This window comes from Mustela putorius, unplaced genomic scaffold (assembly GCF_011764305.1).
Source record: "Mustela putorius furo isolate JIRA1106 unplaced genomic scaffold, ASM1176430v1.1 tig00000228_pilon_pilon_pilon, whole genome shotgun sequence".
Lineage (NCBI taxonomy): Eukaryota > Metazoa > Chordata > Mammalia > Carnivora > Mustelidae > Mustela > Mustela putorius.
Window position 1 is genome coordinate 39,946,679 of NW_025421322.1, and position 20,597 is coordinate 39,967,275.

A 20,597-nucleotide genomic window follows, 5' to 3' on the forward strand; every position below is an offset into this window, starting at 1 on the left:
GGTCCTGTGATCAAGCCCGAGGTCGGGCTCAGCCTGGCGTCTGCCTAAGGCCCCGTCTCCTGCTGCCCCTCCCCGTCCTGTCCTGCTCCCTCACTGGCCCATGCTCTCTTGCTCTCTCTCAAACAAATAAATCCTAAAAAACAAAAAAACAAAGAACAGATCAACAGATATGCAGACCAGAACAGAGGCCAGAAACGGAAGCAGACACACGATCAGCGGATTTTCTAGGGGCACAAAGGTGACCCAGAAGAGAAGGGATGATCTATTCCACGCACGGCTGGGCTCTGGGGGGTCCTGGGTCAACCAGGTTCCACGCACAAGAAGCTTCGCTCCAGACCAGACCCCCATAAGAGCTCAAAACGTCATGGACCTGAGGGTAAAACCTAGGAGATAAATCTTGGTGACCTTGGCTGAAGGAAAGAGTTCCTTGATACAACACCAGGAACACGGTCCCTGAAACTAAAAATAGGTAGATAGAACTTCGAGTAAAAAACGTCCTCTCTGCAGAAAAGACAAGATGATACAAAGATGAGCCACTGATGGGAAAAAAGTGTTTTCAAATCACCCGCTACAGGACTCACATCGCAATTAGAAAAGGGACTCTAGGGGCGGCTGGGTGGCTCAGAGGGTTACAGCCTCTGCCTTCGGCTCAGGTCATGATCCCAGGGTCTTGGGATTGAGGGAGCCTGCTTCCCCCCTCCTCTCTGCCTAATTGTGATCTCTGCCTGTCAAATAAATAAAATCTTTAAAAAAGAAAGAAAGAAAGAGAAGAAAAGGGACTCTAGACACTAATGACCAAACAGATAATCCAACTTACAAATTAGGAACAAGATTTGGACAGACACCTCCCCAAAGAAGACATAAAGATGGTGAAAAGCACATGAAAAGATGTTCCGCATCTTCGTCAGCAGAGAGATGAAATTCGAAACCCCCGCTAGAATCACCGACCCCCGCAACAGAATGGCCAGAATGTAAGACCGACTCCAGCGTGTGCGGACGGGGACGTCGAAGGACCCGGAGCTCTCGGCCGCGCTGGGGGGGCTATGAGGCAGCGCAGCCCATCCGGAAGGCAGTTTGGCGAGTCAAACACAGCCCTCCCTGTCCTGGGTATTCACCTCCAGATCGAAATCAGGTTGGTACAAAGAGCTGCACGCACAGCAGACTACCCCAAAGAGTCCCAAACCGGAAGCGACGGGTGAGTACACCAACCCTCGGTCACCCCCAAACTCAGAGCCTGAGCTGCAGCAGAGAGCACGGGGCCGCAAACAGCAGCTGTGCGGTGCGGATGAGCCTCTGGGCCGTTCCGGCGGCAGGGCCAGTCCAGGCAGAGAAGCGCATACTGTGCGCCACAGCAGCACTTACAGGAAGGGAGTTCTAGAAGATCCAGACGATATGACGGCAATAGCAAGGAGGAGGGACTCCACGGTGGCCTGAGGAAGCTTGGGGTGATAAATACGCCCGCCATCCTGATTTTGAGGATAGTCTCAGAGGGAAAATGTGTAAAATCGCATACTCGACTGTACACCCTGTTCCACTCTGGGGGTCAACCCCGTTAACCAGACCCAGGTCCCACGCGGGGTCGTGCCCAGTGGCATCCCGTCTGGCGCCTGGCCCGTCCCTCCTCGGAGCTCCAGCTACAGGTCGGGCTTGGGGTCCAGGCACACCGTCCTAGCTGCTGGCCGCTCCGGACCTGGCCCCCACGCATACGTCCCAGTGGCTCGCTGGGGCTCAAAGTCAGCTGCTTTGGCGCCAGAGCCCCCCCGGAGGGTCAGCGGAGACCCCCAGCGGCTGCATGGTGGTCCCCTTCTCCTGTGTCCCCCACCCTGCCCTCTGGAGCTGCCCCAAAGTGCACCAGCACGGCTCAGGTCCCCGCCTTGACTTGTCTCCATGCCGGTCTGCTGTCTGTCACCAACAGGGCCAGGGACGTGTGTTAACACTTAGTGGGCTGGACATTTCACTGCCTGTTCTGCTTTATTTTCATGGGACCAAACCCAAAGTCCTCAAAGAATAATGATTCCTGGGGGGGGGTCCGCGTCCCCCAGCCTCCAGTTGGTGCACCCCGAAAGGCGGGTCACCAGGACTCCACTTCCCGACGGATGGAGAGCACGTTGGCCCGCACTCTGGATACCTGGGACCTGCATGGGGTGCATGTGTCTCTGCCGGCCCCTGGGGGGACAGCACACTGGGCCCAACAGCAGAACCGGACCGACTGCAGGCAGGAGCGGCACACGCTTGGGGGTTGCTTTTATGCCCTTGTCCTCTCTGAGCCTCAAAACATCAGTGGGGCAGCGCGGAGACCAGAGCCCCACTGCAGGGACAGACCTCAAGACGCAGGCTTTCCCAGGGTCAAGGCAAGGCTGCAGCACAGCCAGGATGAAAGCCGTCCCGGGCCAGGGTTCTCTCCCATGCTCTTCTCGCTCGCACACGCGGCGAGGGCTCGGCAAACCAGCCCAGCACCCCGGACCCAGCACCCAGAGACGGGAGAGCGGCCCGGGAGCAGGCAGTCACCAGGACGTCCGGGGCCGAGTCTAGCGGAGGTAAGCAGCTCTTCAACCTCTCCCCGGGCGGGAGCATGAACAGGGTCTGCAGGCAGGTCTGCAGGATCTGGGACTTCACCACGGGTTTGAGGCTCGGCCGCAGGCTGCTGGAAGAAGGACGGAGATTGCGGACTTCTCCACAGAGCCCCGGCTGAGACAGACGCCCAGCAGGGAGAGGCTCTCAACCTAAAATTCGGAAGTGGGCTTGGATTCCAGAAATTCCTCACACTCTGGCTTGGTGGGGGGGGACGCTGTAGGGGAACACAGAGCTCATTCAGCCTGGGCAAGGCCGTCCCAATGCGTTTGGGCTCACTGGCATCTGCGGTCATTGTCAGCAGTGTGAATGGGGTCAGGGGTCAGCCAGTGGAAAAGGTCAGGGCCAGAGCGTAAACCAGTGTTAAGGTTCAACGTGTGACCAGGATCAGGGTGTGTGGCCAGCGTCAGGGCTCAGCGTGTGACTGAGGCCAGGATTTGGTGAGTGACCAGGTCAGTGCTCGGTCAGTGCCAAGGTCGGCAACCTGTCTGGGATAGGCCACAAGGCAAATGGGTCCCCTGGGGCACCTGCCTGAGCCCCCTGGGGCACCTGCCTGAGCCCCCTGGGGCACCTGCCTTGGCTTCAGCGGGGCCAGCCCCTCCCACGCACTGCGACCCCTTTTCCACATCCATCTCCTCACACACACGCGGACTCCTGCCCCGTCCACAAAGGACTTGGCCTGTCTTCATTCCCGGACCCCAAAGGAGAGTTACCTCAGTTTCACAATGACCAATATGACCTTCTGCCGGAAAAGGGTGGCCAGGAAGTTGGGCTCCTTTTGAAGGATGCGCTGGTCGGGGGGGCAGGGTGTGGTCAGACAAGAGGCGCTTGGCCATGAGTGCCAGCCCGGCTCCCCATGCCGGGCGCCCTGCTCACTGCCCCCGTGGGCACCGCTCACCAGGAGGCACTGGATGAGGTCTGGTATCTGAGTGAACTTGTAGCTCTGGGTGCCATCCTCTTGCCTGAGAGCTTTCGTAAGCATGATGGCCGCCAAGAGGAAGCTGGTTTTCAGGATGTTGTCCTGTCCGTGCAGAGCCGCGGACGCTCAGCAGGGGTCCCTTGTCCCTCCCCCTCCCCCGCAGAGCCCGAGCACCCCCCCCCCAGCTCAGAGGCCGGGCGGCCCCCGTGCACACGCAGACGCCCCGCGCCCCTGCCGCCCGAGCCTACGGGCTCACGTAGCAGCTGCAGGAGAAGTAGTAGACCATCCTGGAGATGATGTTGTCCACCCAGGGCAGGATCTGCTCCCGGGCGTGCAGGGCCATCTGCCCGTAGCACAGCAGGTACGTGCTGCTGACCCACCTCCAGTGCCTGTCAGGGTCTGACTGCTGTGGACGGGGAGCTGGTCGGTCCCACACTCCGGTGCCAGCCCTCCCCCGGGCGCCCCCAGCTCGCGCACCCCTCCAGTCGGGAGCTTCTGCCTTTCCAGGCAGGCCAGGGCCTCTGAGGGTCTCCCGCGCGTCCGCTCTTCCCGGCGAGGAGCCGAGGACCAACAAAACACAGGGGCCCCGCGCAGACCGGCAGGGGAAGTGCCCCAGTGAGGAAGCTGGGGTCAGGGCAAGCCCATGGTCGCCAACCGTCAGACCCCACCGAGGCTCCGGATCACACGTGTGGGGCCCCAGCAGCCAGGGTCACAAGGGCCAGGCCACAGCAAGAACTGAGACGGTCTGAGAGCCACGCACCAGCCGCTCAGGGAAGCAGGCAGGGCAGCGTTCACGTTTCCAGCAAGCAAACGGAAACTCGGGGCGCCCACCTGATGTCTGCGGGCCCCAGGCCCTCCCGCCCGCCAGCTGCCCACTCTACCGGGCACTCCGGGGACATGAAGGTGGTCCTCAGAAACCTGGTGCGGCCCAGGTGCTCCAGCAAGGCCCACACCGCCTGCAGGTGTGAGGAAGACACGATGCCGACAGTCTCCGCGATGCCCTGCGGGGCCGGAGGAGCCCATGAGTTGGTCCCCGTGTGGCTGCGCAGGGTGCGCTGCCATCTCCCGCCCATGCCTCCCACGGGCCCTACAAAGGCAGGCAGGGGAGCCTACCCCAGACCTCAAGGGCGTGCACCCCACTGTGGCCACCAGGTCAGGATGAAGCCAGGCCACAGCTGCCGTCAGTCCCGAGGTCAGGACCAGGCAGCCCCTGCGCCGGGGGCCCCGTTTACCAGCGCAGTGCTGGGCACTGTGAGAGTCGCACAGCCGGGGTGTGGAGGGCGGAAAGGTCAGGCACCCCGAGTAGCAAGGCCCGTGCTGGGGACTCAGGGCCCCCGGGGGTGCGAGGGCAGCAGACCCACCTCCCGCTGGCTGCTGGACTGGTGGGACAGCTCCAGGAGGTCCGCCAGGTGCCTTCTCACTAGCTCCTGGTCGGTAGTCTCTCTGAGGATCAGCCCAAAAACGTGGAAGAGGAAGGTCTGGGAGGAGGAGGCATGGAGCAGGCGCTGGGCCGGCAGCAGGACGAGGGGCAGCCGCCCCCACTGCGTGAAAGACGCTGGGGAGCACCCCCCGGCCGCTGTGCCCACTGCCTGTGTGAGACTGGGGGAGGCACGTGGGGTCACCGCAGCCCCTCCCCCCCACCTGGTTTGCTTCCCGGCTGGGCCTGGGGGGCTGTCCCTGGGCCCAGAGCTTCGGATCATACATTCCCACTTGGGGAGTGGGGCCGGGGGGTGCCTCAACAGCCACGTGCTCCGCCACAGTCAGAGCCTCGTGGGGGTCTCAGAGACCACAAAGGACACCCTGGGCAGCATCACCCAGGACTGACCTTCTCCAAAGGCTGCTTGAGCTCCAGGTTCAAGGGCGCCAGGAGCTCCTGGATGCCGGTGTCAGCCACCTCCTTCCCGATGAGCTGCAGGCAGGACACAGGGCTTGGGCCCCACCCGCCCCACCCCAGGGAGCTGGACACCAACTCCATCAGGAACCCCCAAGGATGGCGGTCACCTGTGGGGGAGCAGGGAAGAGAAGCTACTGCCAAAAGGTAAGGGGAGATTTGGGGGTGCTACCCTCCAACAACCCACTAGGGCACTCGCTTCAAGTGTGATTCTGGCCAGGTCTACTTCTCCTTGATCCCTGGCAACCTGTAGGACAGAGGCTGGTGAGCCCCTGACGGCCTGGCCCCGCTGGCCTCTCCTCCCACCATCTTGCCAGCCTCAGGGCCTTTGCACAGACTCTTCCCCACTGGCTGGATTTCCCCTCTTCCCTGCCTCTGAGCAAGAGTCCCTGAGCCTGGGCTGGCCTTCCGCCAGATTCCAGGTCCCGAAGCTGAGCTCTCTATGTGCTTGGAGCCTTCTCCCTCTGTGCGCACCCATCCTGAGGCAAAGGGGGGTGTCCTGCAGGGGCGAGCGGGTCTCCTAGAATCCCACCTGGGTTTGCTCCTTGATGCAGTGGTGGATGGTGTCCAGCACCACGTTCTTCTCCAAGACAGACATGGTCCTGATTTTGTCAACGAGGGCTTCCTCCTCGAGTGGTCTGTCTTTCAGGGGCTCCTCCAAGATCGCCCTCTCTGGCTGACCTGCAGACCGCAGAGAAGCAACCCTGTGTCGGGGGTGCCAGAGAGAAGCTTCATCCCCAGTCCTGGCTCTGGCTGGGCCCCTGAGTCATGCGGCCTGAGTGACTGTCTTGGCAGCGTGTCTGCATCTGCATCTGCGGGAGAGCGGTGGGAAAGCAGCCAGCCAGACTGAAGGCCGGAAGTGCAGAGGGCAGACGCCTCTCGGGACAGGGGGCTGGGACACAGCTGGGAGGCGTGACCACCTGCAGAAGCCAGCCCCCCAGCAAAGGGAACGCGCCTTACGACAGGAGTGCCGAACGCCAGCCCAAGAGAACAGGTACCCGAAGTTTGTCATTTGGAATAAAAACTTAGGTCTCTACAGTACTTGTCACACCAGAATAATCAGCAGGCAGTGACGATACTGGAATTTCTAAATGAAAACTGCAAACGTTCTGAGCAGACTGGGCTTTGCTATTAGAGAGATTCTCTAATATTCTAACATTCTCTCCCAGAGGAGAGAAGAGCTTTCTCAGCGGGATGCAGAGACCGGAACAGAGTTTTCAGGCTAGCAACGCAGTCAGCACAGCCCACCATGCAGGGGACACAGAAAAGATTTTTGCCGTGTGTACAGCAGGTCACTATTACTGCATAAGGACCTCTCCTACGACCGGAGATGGGGAGGAGAGATGCCCAGAGGAAAGCCTGGCCGACAGAGAAATAAGAAAATGGGACCTCGCTGCTGGTTAAAGAAACGCAAATTAAAACCACCAGAGATGGGGCGCCTGGGTGGCTCAGTGGGTCAAAGCCTCTGCCTTCCGCTCAGGTCATGATCCCAGGGTCCTGGGATTGAGCCCCCGCATCGGGCTCTCTGCTCAGCGGGGAGCCTGCTTCCTCCCCTCTCTGCCTGCCTCTCTGCCTACTTCTGATCTGTCTGTCAAAGAAATAAATAAAATCTTTACAAACAAACAAACAAACCCCCCAGAGACAGGAGATGTGTATCCTCGAGGCCAGGCTGGAGGGGGGCAGGGTGAGAAGTGAGGGCATTTTCCCACCCCCGGGGCCAGAGGGGGCAGGAATTCGTCCTCTTCAAAAGGAGATTTAACAACAGGTCTCAAGCATAAATAAAAATCACATTCAAAGCCACTCCACCAAGAGGCTTCCTGTCTCAGGCCCCAACACAGCCTGGGAGCGAAGAGAACCCTCAGAGCAGGTTTCCAAGCGCTCTAACACTTTGCAACGCTAATCCATACTTCTTTGATCAGGAGAAAGAGGTGGGAGCGAAGCCAGGGCCCCCCAGGAATGGAAACAAAGTCAGGCCTGGGGTCAGGTGTCGCCGGCCGAAGCAGCGTTACCTGCGGGCTCTGCCCTCCCAGCCACGGCCTGCCCCACAGTCTCGGGCCCACTGGTGTGTCCCAGCACACCCACTCGGGGACCCCCCACCCCAGCTGATCCCCACAGCCAGGGTCACTGCTTAAATCGAGAGCCAGGCCCAGGCTGCCTATTAGGCGGCCTCACAGGTGGCGCTGCCCCCTGCCCGCTGGACCCGCCCCCTGCCCGCTGGACCCGCCCCCTGCCCGCTGGACCCGCCCGTCCAACTATCCTGCTCCTTCCTTCATTCAATAGAAGTTTGTTCAAAATCTGCTATTTGCCTGACACCGGAACCACAAATAACCACAAAATGCTTGCGTTTACAGCACTCTCAAAGGGTCTGGGCCCCCAGAGCGGGCGGGAGACCACCCGCCACTCCCTTCCCAGGGTCGTAGGCGGGGCAGCGCCGAGGGGGTCGCCGGGTGTCCCGCCTCCCGCACCTGCGCCCGCAGAGCTGTGACCCTGACTCCGTGGGTACAGGGCCAGCTGCGGCCCTTCGCGTCGCCTCAGGCAGGCCGAGCAAGGCTCCAAATCGAGCCTCGACCACTGGGTAAGGCTCCAGAGACCCTGCCTTTCTACAAGTTTCTGTCAGGTGCAAAGGAGCTGTCTCCACCCCCGGAAGACGTGAGACCCCGACACCCCTCGGTGCGGCCCTAGGCCCTGCGTCCCTGCCCTGCACCGAGCAGACGCTCAGACAGTGGACACGAGGGGCCTGAAATGAGGGAAGGGGTGCGCTCCAGGGGACCAGGACAGTGCCCACCAGAGACAGCCCAGAAGGCCCTTGAAGGCCCTGGACCCCCGCTCTCCACAGCCCCCTGCCCACTCTACTCACCATTGTCCCACTCCTGCTCCTCTGTGGGGGACAGGCAGTTGGACCTCCACTGGGGACAGTGAGGGTCATCGCTGGGGGCAGCCACCATGGACAGCGGCACCTCCTGGGAGCACAGGTCCTGGGGTGGGGGCAGAGGGTAGGACCAGTCAGACCCAGTCACCCCAACTCTACCAGGTACCCCCAGCAGGTCACCCAACCCTATCAGGGGACCCCCCACCTCAGTCAGTCACCCCGAACTTACTGGGGTCCCCAGGGGACATGGAAAGGAGGGAAGGATGGGGTTCCTACCTGGAGCTGACATCCAAGGCCCTCCCACCTTGCCAGGCCCCAGGCTCCCCTCCCTAGACACTCTGGGATTCCGAGTCCTGTGATCGTGTGGCAGTGACCACTCGGTCTGGACTCTCTGCTTCCCACTGTCCGTACAACTACAGCTCAGGGACCAGAGAGAGGTGCCAAAGAAGCTTTAGCGTCTGGCCTGAGCTGGGGGGAAGGGTCATGTGCCCCATAACAGCCTGGGCCCTCCCTGGCCCTCACCAGCCTCCGACCGTCCACACCCAACCACCCGTCTACCAGGCTCCCCAGCATGAGGAGATGGTGAGGGGCCTGGGTCTGGGCACCTTCTGGTTCAGAGGGCCCAGGACAGGCCAAATTCTGCATTCTCAGAAGCCTCCAGGTGCCCCCGATGCTGCCAGGCTGAGCTCAGGGACCGCCTGGAGGCCCCACAGACCCTCTCTGGGCTGGACCTACATAACCCAGACGCCTGCAGATAGACCTCCCTCAAGGCCCTGACCTGGGGACTCTTCTTCTGAGAGAGGGCACCTCTGAGACCATGGCCACCCTAGGGCTCTGGCATCCTGTGGACCCCCTCCCGCTCCCCTCACCTCAACTCCCCGGGGCTCCCCAAAACTGTCCATTCACCCACCACTGCCCCCAAAGGACCCTCAGACCTCTCCCGAGCCCTTACCTCTCTTCCAGCCTCTGCCTCAGGCCTCCCAGAAAGCACGGCCTCCAGGGGGCCGTCTGGCCCTCGCCCACCAGCCCTCACCCGGCACCCTCCCCTCTGGAGGCAGGGGGCGGTCTGCACCCCAAAGCCCCAACGTGTATGGGGATGAGCGAAGGCGCGCAGACCCACGAGTCTGTGCCTTGAGTAGATGCACCCCACGGCGAGCCGAGGAAAGCGGCCAGCCTCTCCCTGAATGGCGGGCACCTGGGCACCTGGGATCTTTCCCCCCGCCCCGGCTCGGTGCCAGCGAAGACATGGGCACCATCTGGTGTTCATGAGTCAAACCTGTGTCTCGGGACCCCGTGCCCCTGTGAGTCTCCCCGCTCCTTCCCTCTGGCCACCTTTCTGCCCCCACTCGACAGACGTCTGGGGTCCCTCTGCCCCAGGCCTGGAGGGTGTGACAGCTGACAAGTTCAGCCCAGTCCTGCCCTCTGTCCCAAGCCACCCTCGACCAGGCGTCCCCCACATCCCAACGTCAGACCCAGACTTCTCGCCCAGACGCTCCAGTGCCCTGTTCCTTCAGGGGCTGCGTCAGACCCTTCCCTCCCCGCCCTGGCTGAGCTGGCTGTTCCCTCAAGTGGGGCCCCTGCAACTCCTTCCCGACCCCAGCAGACCCCACTCTTGCTCTGGCGTGACTCGTGCTGACCCGTCCCCGAGGGCGCCCCCCACACAGGTGCGGGTCCACACGCAGACCCCCGTGGCCTGTGCTCCGGCTACGGGCTCTGGCTCGGTGTTGACGTGTCTGGAGAAGACAGTTTTCCCCGGATGTTGAACCCCCTTCTTGCAGATTGGTCCCCAAGACCCTCTTCATGCTTAAGACAAAGGCCATAGTCATCCATTGCAAGCCTGGGGTGAGGCCGGGCTGCTACTGGGAACGGTGGAAGAAGCCTGGGCAGGTTTCCTGGAGAAGGTGAGGTGAGACCCCAAAGTCAGAAAGGGGACAGTAGACCCGAAGAGGTGATGTTAGGGTGGCTCACGGTAACCAAATCCCAAAGAGGATACTTTGGTCAGAGAGGACAGAGGTCACCTGGGGAGGCAGCTGGGGGAGGGGCGAGGGCGGGTCTCCCTCCTCCCGCCAGACCCCGCCTCTCCCTCCACCTCTGCCGGATCGGTGACCTCCTGCTCCCTGCTGCCCACACCCCCCCATGCCGGGTCCCCTCAGCCTGCAGGCCTTAAGCTCTGCCCCCCCCCACTCCGTCCACCTCTGCGGGGGTCCCCATGGAGGCGGGCTGGGGGGTTGGGGGGGTCGGCAGCCTGCAAAACTGCTCAGGCATCCCGCAAGTCAACTTGGCAAGGAGGGTCAGGCTCATCCCAGAAACGCATATGAAAGATGTTATTCACCCATAAACATTGTTTAAAAGGTCACCGAAGACAACAGCCCTGAGGGGGTGTCTGCCAAGACCCCCAGAGAACACAGTCCTTGACTGGGAATCCTGCTGCCGGGAATCTAATCTACAGAAAAGTGAGAGATGCATGAACAGACTCAGGACTCAACTATGCTTCCTGGGTTTAAAAAAAGCCAGACATGGGGGCGTCTGGGTGGCACAGTTGGTTAAGGGTCGGAGTCCCGATTTCGGCTTAGGTCATGATCTCGGGGTCCTTAGTGGAGAGTCTGCTTCTCCCTCTCCCTCTGTCCCTCCCCCGGCTCACACTCACCTGCACGCTCTCTCTGTCTCTCTCTCCCAAATACATAAATAAATCTTTTTTTAAAAAGCTGTGGGTGGTCAAAACCAGAGGAAGGAAACTGCGGACAGGGGTTAAGGTCATGTTCGTGAAGACCATCCCATGGTGTGGGAGACACTTAGGATCCCACACGGAGTCACGAAGTCCTAGGATTCTCATGGAAAATGACAAGGAGTCTCGAGTGCAAGGTTCAGGGGACTTTGCCCCCAGGCCCCTCTCACCGGGGTACAGCCCGTCTGTGGCGGGCCCAGCCGACCCTCTTTGGAGACGGAATGCCCATTGAAAACCGAAGGCAGTGAGGGGTTAGAACAAAGATAAGGACAAGACAGGTCAATGGACACTACCTGGGGTCCTGAGGGGGCAGGGCCAGCTCCGGAGTGGGGCGGGGAGGGCTGCACGGGGCACTCTGCCCAGGTCTGAGGTCCAGGGAGCCTGAGAAGACAGGAGGGTCAGGCCTTGGAGCAGCCTATGTGGGCTCACAGGTGGGGGTGGGGGAGGGCAGGACGCGGCCCCTCTGGGCCAACCAGGGCCTCCTTTGGGCCTCTGAGGCCCTGGGAGACGGTGCGCCCAAGGTCACTCTGCCTCTCGAGGCCCCGAGTGTCCCGCAGGAGGCCAGCCGCCATCAGACAGCACAGGAGGTGTTCTCTGAGAAAGGATGTGGACGTGGGCTGTGTTCTCGATGACCAGCCACCAGGGGACAGTTTGAGGACAAACCCGAGTTCACAGGGTCCGGAGAAAAGCCAGCCCGAGGCGACGTGAGGGGCGTCGTGGCACATGGTTCGTGGGGGAGCTGGGGAGCACCAGGCAGGACGGAGGGGTGGGTCCAGCCAGTACTTACGACTGCTGGGCTGCCGCTCAGCTGGTTACAGGCACCCCCAAGAGACGCCACTATGAGTCACGAGTCCCTGTCCCCAGGGCTCACTGGGGACTCGTCTCCTGAGAAAGTGAGTCTGTGAACCAAGGTTCCCCCGGGGGCCCTGTCCCCAACAGCCACACGGGCCTGAGAATTCCGTCCTCCAACCGACACCTTGGGCAGTTGGGCCCTCCCCGTGCAGGAGGCCGTGATTTCTGCTCTCCGAGGCCAAGAGGGACCCCAGGCTGGACGCTGACCCAGACAGGACTTGGGACAGTGGTGCCACCCTGGCTCACGGCAGCCATCCCAGAAGGCAGGACCTGCGCCACCCCAGACAGACTCCTTGGGGCTGCCGGCCGGGCCGGGCTCCAGAGGCTCCTTTCTGGAGAGACCTGGGCCTGCGCTGCCAGCACTCTGGAGACCCTTGGGGGTGCGTGGGTCACACAGGTGCTGCCCGCCTGAGTTCATTCCTGACTTTGGGCTCACTGGGTCGCCGGGTTGTGGTCTCCGACCCAAGGTGGCTGTGCTCTCAGCTCCCTCAGCCAAGGACCATGCCCCCCAAGGTGCGGAGAATAGAAGATGGGTCCAGACTTGCCGCTACCTGCCCAATGGCGTCTTCGCTGACATTCCCCCGACATGCACACTGCGACCAGAGGGCACTAGGGGGCTGAGCTGAACCACCAGCCCTTGAGGGCGCCTCTGGGGAAACGGAGCCCCTTCCTGGTATAGGGACCCTCCTCCTGCCTCACCACCCCCTAGGGCAGCTCAGGGACAGAAAGCCAGCTCTGGCCTGGCAGACCAGCAGTGCCCTCCCCCTGGGGCCTCGGGCTGACCCCTCCCCCAGGACCCGCCGGCCACCAGCAGGGATCATCCCTGTAGTTGTCCTGGGGGTTGGGCTGTGGAATTCCTCAGGTGGAGAAAATCCGGCTGAGAGAGAAAGACCCTCCTCCTCCCATGAGCTCTGGGTGAGGCCCAGAAGGTGAGGCCAGTGGGCCGGAAGCAGGGGTCCCAAAGGATTGGGCCCCAAGGAGCCTGGGCGTGACCCCACAAGAGGGTCACTGGGGAGGTTTCCACCGTAAGTCCTGTCGGAAGGTGGACCCCGGGCCCCCTGAGAGAACCGGGACCCTGGGGCCTGTGGGCGGCTGGCCTGGCGCCCATCTCAGAGCCATGTGTAGAAAGAAAGCCTGGAATAAGCTCCCCGCCCCCACCCAGGACGGGCAGCCACCGCCTCGGTGGGCCTGTTGGAAGCTGCAGCCCCGAGGGACTGTGCTCGGGGCCTGCGGGGCCTGCGGGGCCTGCGGGGCGGCGGAGGGTGTGTCTCTCTCTGCGTCCATCACGCCCCCTGCTCCCTGACAGGACCCGTGGGGCTGGTGGGACAGGGGTGGGGAGCACCCGATGCAGCCCAGCCTGGGCTCTGGGGCACTGTAGCGTCATATGAAGTGTTTTCCCAAACCCCACGAACCCTCTGGATCCCCACAAGAAGAGGGGCTGGAGCGGACCCCAGGGTGCGTCGGGCGGGACTTGTGAGAGGCTCAGCACCCCCGCGTCACCATCGGGTGGGGCCAGAGGGACCTTCGGGCCCGGGGGTGATGTGACTCTGGAGGGCCATGGTCACCCAGGGGCAGTTCTGAGCAGAAGTGGGGAGGCACTGGGGCACTGGGAACAGTCGGATCCCCCCAGCCGAGGGACTTAGTGCCCCCCAGGCCCTGTGCTCAGCGGGTATGCCCCCCAAGGCTGGCAGCATGGTGGGGGGGGCGGGGGCTGGGGGAAGGCATCCAGCTCCCCGAAGGCTTTTCCCCGGGCCCTCAGCCCACCCTGGAGGGCGCATCCTGGAGGAGGAAGAAACAGGGACTGGGGAAACTGAGGCCTGACTGCAGTCGGAGAAGAGAGTTTCAGGACAGGGGTGGCCCATTTCCCCAGGAGCTGGCAGACAAAGGCTCAGGGGAGCCTGGGGACGGAGCTGGCAAGGTCCAGCCCGGCTGGGGTCGGAAGTCAAGCAGTGACCAGGACTCAAAGGGCAATTTCTAGACGGGGAGTGTGGGTGCCGTGGTGCGTCCATTGCCCTGTGGTTGGGGACCAAGGATCTGAGGAAGCAAGAGATGGCCCTCATCCCAGCATGGGCGCAGAGTCCGGTGCAGCCCGGGAGGGCTTCTTGGAGGACGCAGAGAGGGACAGAGGAACCGGGGCTCTTGAGGGGACCATGGTGAGAGAAGGGGCAGGATGCGCACACAGGTGGGGCGTCCTGGGGGGGTGACAATGGCCGCCGTGGGCATCAGGGGAGGGGCCGAGGGTGGGGTCGGGCGAGGACCCCAGCTGGAGCAGTAAGGCTTAGTGGAGACAGAAGGCAGTGTGGCTGCTCCGCGGCAGGGGTGGGGTGGGAGAGGGAATCAGGTCCCTGGTGCAGGGAGAGGTGTGGGGTGAATAGGGCGGGACAAGCAGGCCGAGGGGTGGGGACAGGCCCTGTTGTGGCCAAAGTTACGTCCCTGACCTTGCCCTCAGTTCCCCAGCACGCACCTGTCACGGCTAGAGCTGGAAGCCCAGAACCTGGTGAAGAGAAATCTAGATTTACAGCCAGACAGAGCAGCACGGGGCACCCGCACCCCCATCCGGAGTTGCCCCAGGTGGGGGAGGGCCCTGAACAGTCCAAGCCCTTGAGTCACATGGGGGGTGGGGAAGCCCAAGCTGCTCAGTCCCACTGTGCTCGCCGGTCTCACCGTGATGACTCTGCTCCATGCCGCCCAAGTTGCCCAAGATCCACACGGGGGCTGGGGGAGCCGGGGAGGCAGGGCAGCGGGGACCGCACTGTGTCAGATGGACGGATCCCTCCCTGGGTGGGGGAGAGGTGGGAAGGGAAAGACAGGCTCCTCCGAGTCCTGTTACAGCCCACGGCTCCCCACGGCAGGCTGGTGCCGTCTGACTCATTCACTTATTCAAGCAGATGAAAACTGAAGCCCAGAACGTACTGTCCCCCCTCAGCTCGGGAAAGGAAGAAGGTGTGACTGAGGCAGGTTGTGTCTTGGGGGCTCAGCCGGGTAGGCACACAGACGCATAAGCGAACAGTCTCTCCAAAGGGCAAGGGCCCCGTAGAAATGATCCAGTTCTGCCTGGGAGAATCAGGGCAGGCTTCCTGGAGGAAGAGGCATCTGAGCTGGGGCCTGAAGCATAGGTAGGAGTTCGCCGGCTGGCCAGGAAGGGAGAGGTATTGAAGCGCACAACGGGAAACTGCCTATGAAGGCACAGAGCAGGCTCCAGCCAGGGTCAGGGCAGGGCTGTGGTGTGCAGGGGTGTGGTGTGCAAGAGCGGAGCCCAGGGGAAGGAGGTATTTGCAGAGGAGAGCTTGGCAGAGGCGGGGGGCATGGGGGGCTCTCACGTGGCCCACACAGCAGGCGGCAGCGGGCTGGTATCCTTGTTAAACGCAAGGCTCTGGATTCGGGTTTTGCCTTTGGTAACAGGAGCTCTGTGAGGTCCCAAAGTGGCGGGAGCAGGGTCTGGGAGGGAAGAAGACAGTGTCTGGTCTCCACCAGACTCCGGACTTCCAGGCTCCACCAAAGGCCTCAGCAACGGCCCACACTCTCCTCCCAGGTTGGCTCCTGCTCCCGCCCACACAAGCCCCAGCTGCCCCCGCTCCTCCTCCCTGATTCTCCCGGGTCCAACAGGGCCGGGGGGGCCGGAGATGGAGAGGCTGGGGACGGACAGGGACGTGGGGGCTTCCTGATGCCCACAGCCAAGCCACCGGGGCCAAGGCTCGCACCTCCTGGGGTCAGCCCGACCCGGTCCCACAGGACCCCTCCTGCTGCCAGCCTGGGCTCAGATCTGGTCCTCCCCCATGTGCTGTGTGGCCTTGGGCAGATTACTGAGGCTCTCTGGGCCTCAGTTTCCCGTAGAGCAGCTCCTGCTGCCTAGGGCTGCGATGAACGTTGACTGAGCATCTCCGTGTAAAAGGACCCTGACCGCTGACCACCCTGACTGCTGCCTGGAGCAGAGTGGGGTGCAGCTCCTCAGGGCGCCCCTAGGAGGGCTGGCAGCAGGGAAGGCCCGGGAGGGAAGTGCTTGAGGCAGGACCGGGAGCCCAGCACAGCCCGGCAAGTGGAGCGAGGAACAGAACACGCCGGGCACGGAGCCCAGCGGCCGGCCTCCCCGACGACTTCGCCGGCTGCAGCTCGAGGCGGCGCCCCCACGATGATGTCTTTGCCCACTGGCTGCAACGTCCTTCTGTGCAGTCTGGCCCCATTCAGCGCTCTCTCTCTCACAGGAGATTTCGAGAAGCCTGGAATAACACAGACTTTGTCCTAGTTTTCTGGCAACGCTGTGAGGCTCCGGGAGTGTGTGCTGAGCGAATGAATGAGTGAGCGAGTAAATGAGCGGGAGCAGCGGGCAGCGGCAGCGAGCGGGGCCGCGATGGGCTCAGGGCCCAGCTTCCAAGACCTCCCTGCCTCCCTCCTGCTTCCTCCCTCCCTCCTCCCCCTGCCTCCGGCTCCACCAACAGCCCCCCACCCCACTCCACCTCACCCTGCCTCGGGCCATGCCCAGCTGTGTCAGGCGGGCCCTGGTGGCTGCACCCTGTCAGCTGGGCCAGCCTCAGCCCTGCCCTGCTCTTCCCTAGTGCCCCCTGCCCACATGTCAGAGCTGGGACTGGGGGCTAGGCCTGGCCTTGGCCACAGGCCAGCTGCTAGCCTTCTGCTCGGGGTGGGGCTGGGGCACTCTGAGGGCACGGCCAGCTGGGGGCTCCCTCCGGGGGTCCAGAGGACTCTGCACCTCCCAACCATGCCTGCAGGCCAGCCCTGCCCTTTGGAGGTAGCCTGGAGCGAGGAAGGAGAGAAGCAGTCAGGCCAAGAGCGGCCCGCCACGATAGCAAGGGTCCCACGTGGGCTGAGCAGGATGGCAGGGGCACCGACTGCGTCTGTCCCAGTTAGAATTCCAGCCAGCTGAAGTTAACTCCAGCCCAGCAGTAGTGGCTCAAACAAGTGCATCTTCCTCTCCTATCAGAAGTCCAGAGCGGGCAGCCCAGCCCTAGTTTGCAAACCCCATGCCCCGCCAAGGATACTGACGCCTCCTGCCTTTTTAACGCGGGATTTTTTTTTCCTCCCTCTTGTCTCCATCATGGCTGCTTTACCTCCAGCCATCACATCACCAAACAGCAAAGGTCACATCGCAGTGGCAAAAGGGGTGAACGGTTCCACATCAGCTGAAATCAAGCGTTTTCCTGTCAACCCCCCACCCAGGGACTTCTTATTCTGCATTGGAAGAAACTGGCCGCGAGGCTAAAGGTTCTGGAGAGGGGCTCTGGGGACAGCCATGTGGCCACTTCAGACGAAAGCAGGGCTTCAGTGGGGAAGAGAAGGGCATGTATGAGAGAAGGCTGCCGGCAGATCTGCAGAGAGAGACAGTATTGCTCACCGTGGTTCCTTGGAGACCCCATTCTCCCACCTCCCTGGCTCACCCCGTCCTCACCGGCTCCGCGAACACCATGCCGCTGTCACTGCTAGGACACCCCCTTCGCACTGTGTTTGCCAGTGTGGATCTGTCCCCCGACTTGACCCTCTGAAGTCTCCTCAGGGCGCCCATCTGCCCACAGAGATGCCGGTTGGACTCGGGACAGCGATGATGCGGACGACGGGCGACCACCCTACCTGGGGCTTCCCGGGGGCGCAGGGGTCAGATCCTCGGCGCTCCGGCACGTGGTTATCCCGGAGGCCAAGCGCAGGGACACCGGCGCCACTCACACACGTGGGCGCGGTGATGCTGCGTCATTCGTCACAGACAGCCCGCGAGCCCCGGCCGGTAGGACCTCTGCGGCAGAGGTGTGGTTGCTCCCTCAAGGATGACCTCGGAGGCAGCGTGAGGTGACAGCTGTGAGAGGGAGCGTGGCAGAGCCATGGTGGGTGAGGACGTGGGTATTTCCCTCCAACCCCCAGCATTTGACAGTCACTTGATGATTCCTTCACTTTGTCCTTGGCCAGCCCTCCAAGGCTGAAACTACCCCCAGCTACCGGCAGCCACCTTCAAAGGGACCAGCTCAGCGCGCCTGGGGCGCTTGGTCAGCCGGTCAGTCGGGCCAGGATCCCCGGGGCCTGGGATCAGCCCCGCCGGGCTCCCTGCTGGGCGGCGAGTGGGCTTCTCCCTCTCCCGCTGCCCCTCGCCCTGCTCGGGCGATTGCGCTCTCGCCCCCTCTCCCCAGTTGGACGGTGCTGTCTGTGTGACGTCACGTTACCTTGTTGTCCCCCTTCCTTGGCTCAGGTCTTTGTGTCCTGCGGGTTCATTTCTCGAAGCGAGCACCACCCTGGCCCCAGACCAGAGAGTATGAGAGAAGAAGAGAGGGAGGGAGGGAGCGAGCCTTATCTCTCCCTTTCACTCTGTGCATCTTTTAGGTAGTTTTCTTGCCTCCCTTCAGTGGCTAGAACTTCCAGCATTGCTGACGTTGAGGAGGAAAGCGTTGGGACTCCCAGCACTGGTGTGATGTCACGCATACGTTGCCTGTGACTCTCCGGATCGGGTTGGAAGAGCTCCCCTCGGCTCCCATTTTTCGGAGGTTTTATCAACCCGAGCGCCACATTTTCTCAACTATCTTTTCAGCTTCAAGCGTCTGACCTGGGATTTATTTTCTTGAACCTGTTAATACGGTGAATTACATTGTTTAATTTTTCCTTTTTCTTTCTTCCTTCCTCTTTCTTTCTTTCTCTCTTTTTAGGGGAGAGGGGCAACGGGAGAGGGAGAGAGAACCCTCAAGCAGGCCCCCTGCTGAGCACGGACCCTGATTCAAGGTTCACTCTCAGGACCCTGAGATCGTGCCTGACCTGAGCCAAAGTCAGGGCTCGATGCCTAATCCAGTGAGCCGCCCCGGCACATCCTCACTGCTGGATGCGCACACACTGAGCCAGCCTTGCATCCCGGGAACAAGCCTCTCGGTCACAGTACGTGGTTAGTCTCATACACCACTGAATTCTATTTGCTGCTATTTTGTTAAGGATTTTGCACCGAGATTCATGACAGACGTTGGTCTGTGTTTCCCCCTCCCTTCCTTCCTTCCCTCCTCCGACTGTCTGTCTGGGGGTCCAGGAAGGCTTGAAGTTCAATAGGTCCAGGGCTGCTGTGGGCGAGGGCAGGCATGAGCTATGGCTTTCTGCCCAAGACGAAATGCACCTAGGGTCAAAGCTGGCATTTGCCTCCTGTCCCAGGCCTTGGTCAAAGCCAGCAAGACGTTAGGACCAGGTCAGGGGAGACAGAGCCCCACACAGAGACTGGGCAGAGGAAATGCTGAGACCCAGCGTGAAGCAGACAGGGCGAGGCCAGGGCTTGAGACTCCACGTTGGGACAGGCGGGGTCTGCCCTGCGATGGGTTTCCACGACTGGCCACTAGCGCAGCCGTACGGTGGTTCAGAGGTCTCCTGGGAGGGTGGCAGCCCTTCCTGTGGCAGGGCGGGGAGGGGTCCCCTCTGGGAGACGGGGCTGGCCCATGGGACCTGGGCACAGTGGCCATGGCGGCCCAGGGCTGGGCATTATGAACGGCCAAGTCCAGGGTGGAGACAGGCTGGCATTGGGGGGACAGGCCCCCAGACATCGGGGCTCGAAAACCCTCCCCTCCAGGGCAGGTGGGGGAGCTCTCCAGCATCGCCCAGGGCACCAGCATCGCCCAGCCCTTGTGTCTAAGGCTGGGGGACAGAGGAGGCTGTGAGCAAGTGTTCTCTCTGTGGGCTGGGCCCAGAGACCACTGCAGGTACCTCTCCCCTTTCTGGACCCCTTGTGTTTACACAACGAGGGTACCTCTTTGGATTAAGGGGTCACCAACTAGTTGGGGGGGCTTCAGGCAAGGTTACTGCCCCGTGGTGTCCTGGGATCACTGCTGGCAATAATTGCTTGGGGTCTCAGGGTTCTAGAAAACACCCATGCAGCGGTTCTGACCTTCCCAGAGGTGGGACAGAGCCCTCTGGGATGCCGGGGTTCCCTGGCTGGCTGACAGTGACTCCTGGACTTGTCCCATCACCCAGCGGTCAGGCTTAGCAAACCAGCCCCCGTCCCTCCCCAGGGTGCACTGCCACCCCCTGTAACAGAACGAGCGTGAGCTGCCGATGTGACAGAAAATTTTCTAGTAGCCACCATAAAAAATAGAAAAATTCATTTAAATGATCCGGGTTTTTTTTTAATTTTTTAAAGATTTTATTTATTTATTTGACAGACAGAGATCACAAGTAGGCAGAGAGACAGGCAGAGAGAGAGGAGGAAGCAGACTTCCCCCTGAGCAGAGAGGCGGATGCGGGGCTCGATCCCGGGACTCTGAGATCATGACCTGAGCCGAGGGCAGAAGCTTTAACCCACTGAGCCATCTAATAATGCATTTTTTAACCCAATATATCCAAAGCATGAGCTGATGCAGGAAGTATCCTGGGGGAGGGGGAGGGAAAGTCCTCAAGCAGGTGCGAGCCTCAGGATGGTCCTTGGCCAGGTGTCCGGGGAGCAGGTCGTGATGGGGGGGCACAGCCCTGAGCCTGCTCGCCTGGAGCCCAGGGGCCCTGATGTGGGTCAGACCCCCACCCCCAAGCCTGCTTCCCCTCCCCAGGCACCCAGTCCCACTGGCTGGGCCGGTAGGGGTCCGGGGAGGGGAGACTGCAGGGAGGGAGGAGCGCGGGGGCCGGCAGGGGGCCGGCCGTGCGGCTCTCCGCTCCCACCCACGCGGCTCATCAGGACTCCTGGCACGGAGCTCCCAGGTGGGCGGAGGCCGAGGACAGGCGACAGGGAGGGCACTGTCAGCACCGCAGCACTGAGATCAGTGCCACAGCAGCCTCCCCAGGGGCCCCTCTCCCCTCAGCTCCCCTCCGTCCTCTG

General features: G+C 62.0%; 1 protein-coding gene across 2 annotated transcripts in view; it reads right to left on the reverse strand.

Moving 5' to 3' along the window:
- LOC101689755 (maestro heat-like repeat family member 5) overlaps window positions 1-11,902 on the reverse strand; it is a 32,323-nt gene extending 20,421 nt beyond the window's left edge. For both annotated transcript variants that reach the window (XM_045078202.1, XM_045078204.1), the window contains exons 1-11: window positions 11,763-11,902; window positions 11,269-11,356; window positions 8,239-8,356; window positions 5,914-6,062; window positions 5,316-5,399; window positions 4,852-4,968; window positions 4,372-4,491; window positions 3,747-3,896; window positions 3,470-3,592; window positions 3,285-3,361; window positions 2,509-2,644 (exon numbers count right to left, since the gene is read on the reverse strand). In XM_045078202.1, the coding sequence (XP_044934137.1) occupies window positions 2,509-2,644; window positions 3,285-3,361; window positions 3,470-3,592; window positions 3,747-3,896; window positions 4,372-4,491; window positions 4,852-4,968; window positions 5,316-5,399; window positions 5,914-6,062; window positions 8,239-8,326 (1,044 nt within the window). In that variant the 5' untranslated portion in view covers window positions 8,327-8,356; window positions 11,269-11,356; window positions 11,763-11,902. The remainder of the gene's footprint in view (window positions 1-2,508; window positions 2,645-3,284; window positions 3,362-3,469; window positions 3,593-3,746; window positions 3,897-4,371; window positions 4,492-4,851; window positions 4,969-5,315; window positions 5,400-5,913; window positions 6,063-8,238; window positions 8,357-11,268; window positions 11,357-11,762) is intronic.
- Between the last annotated feature and the right edge of the window lie 8,695 nt (window positions 11,903-20,597).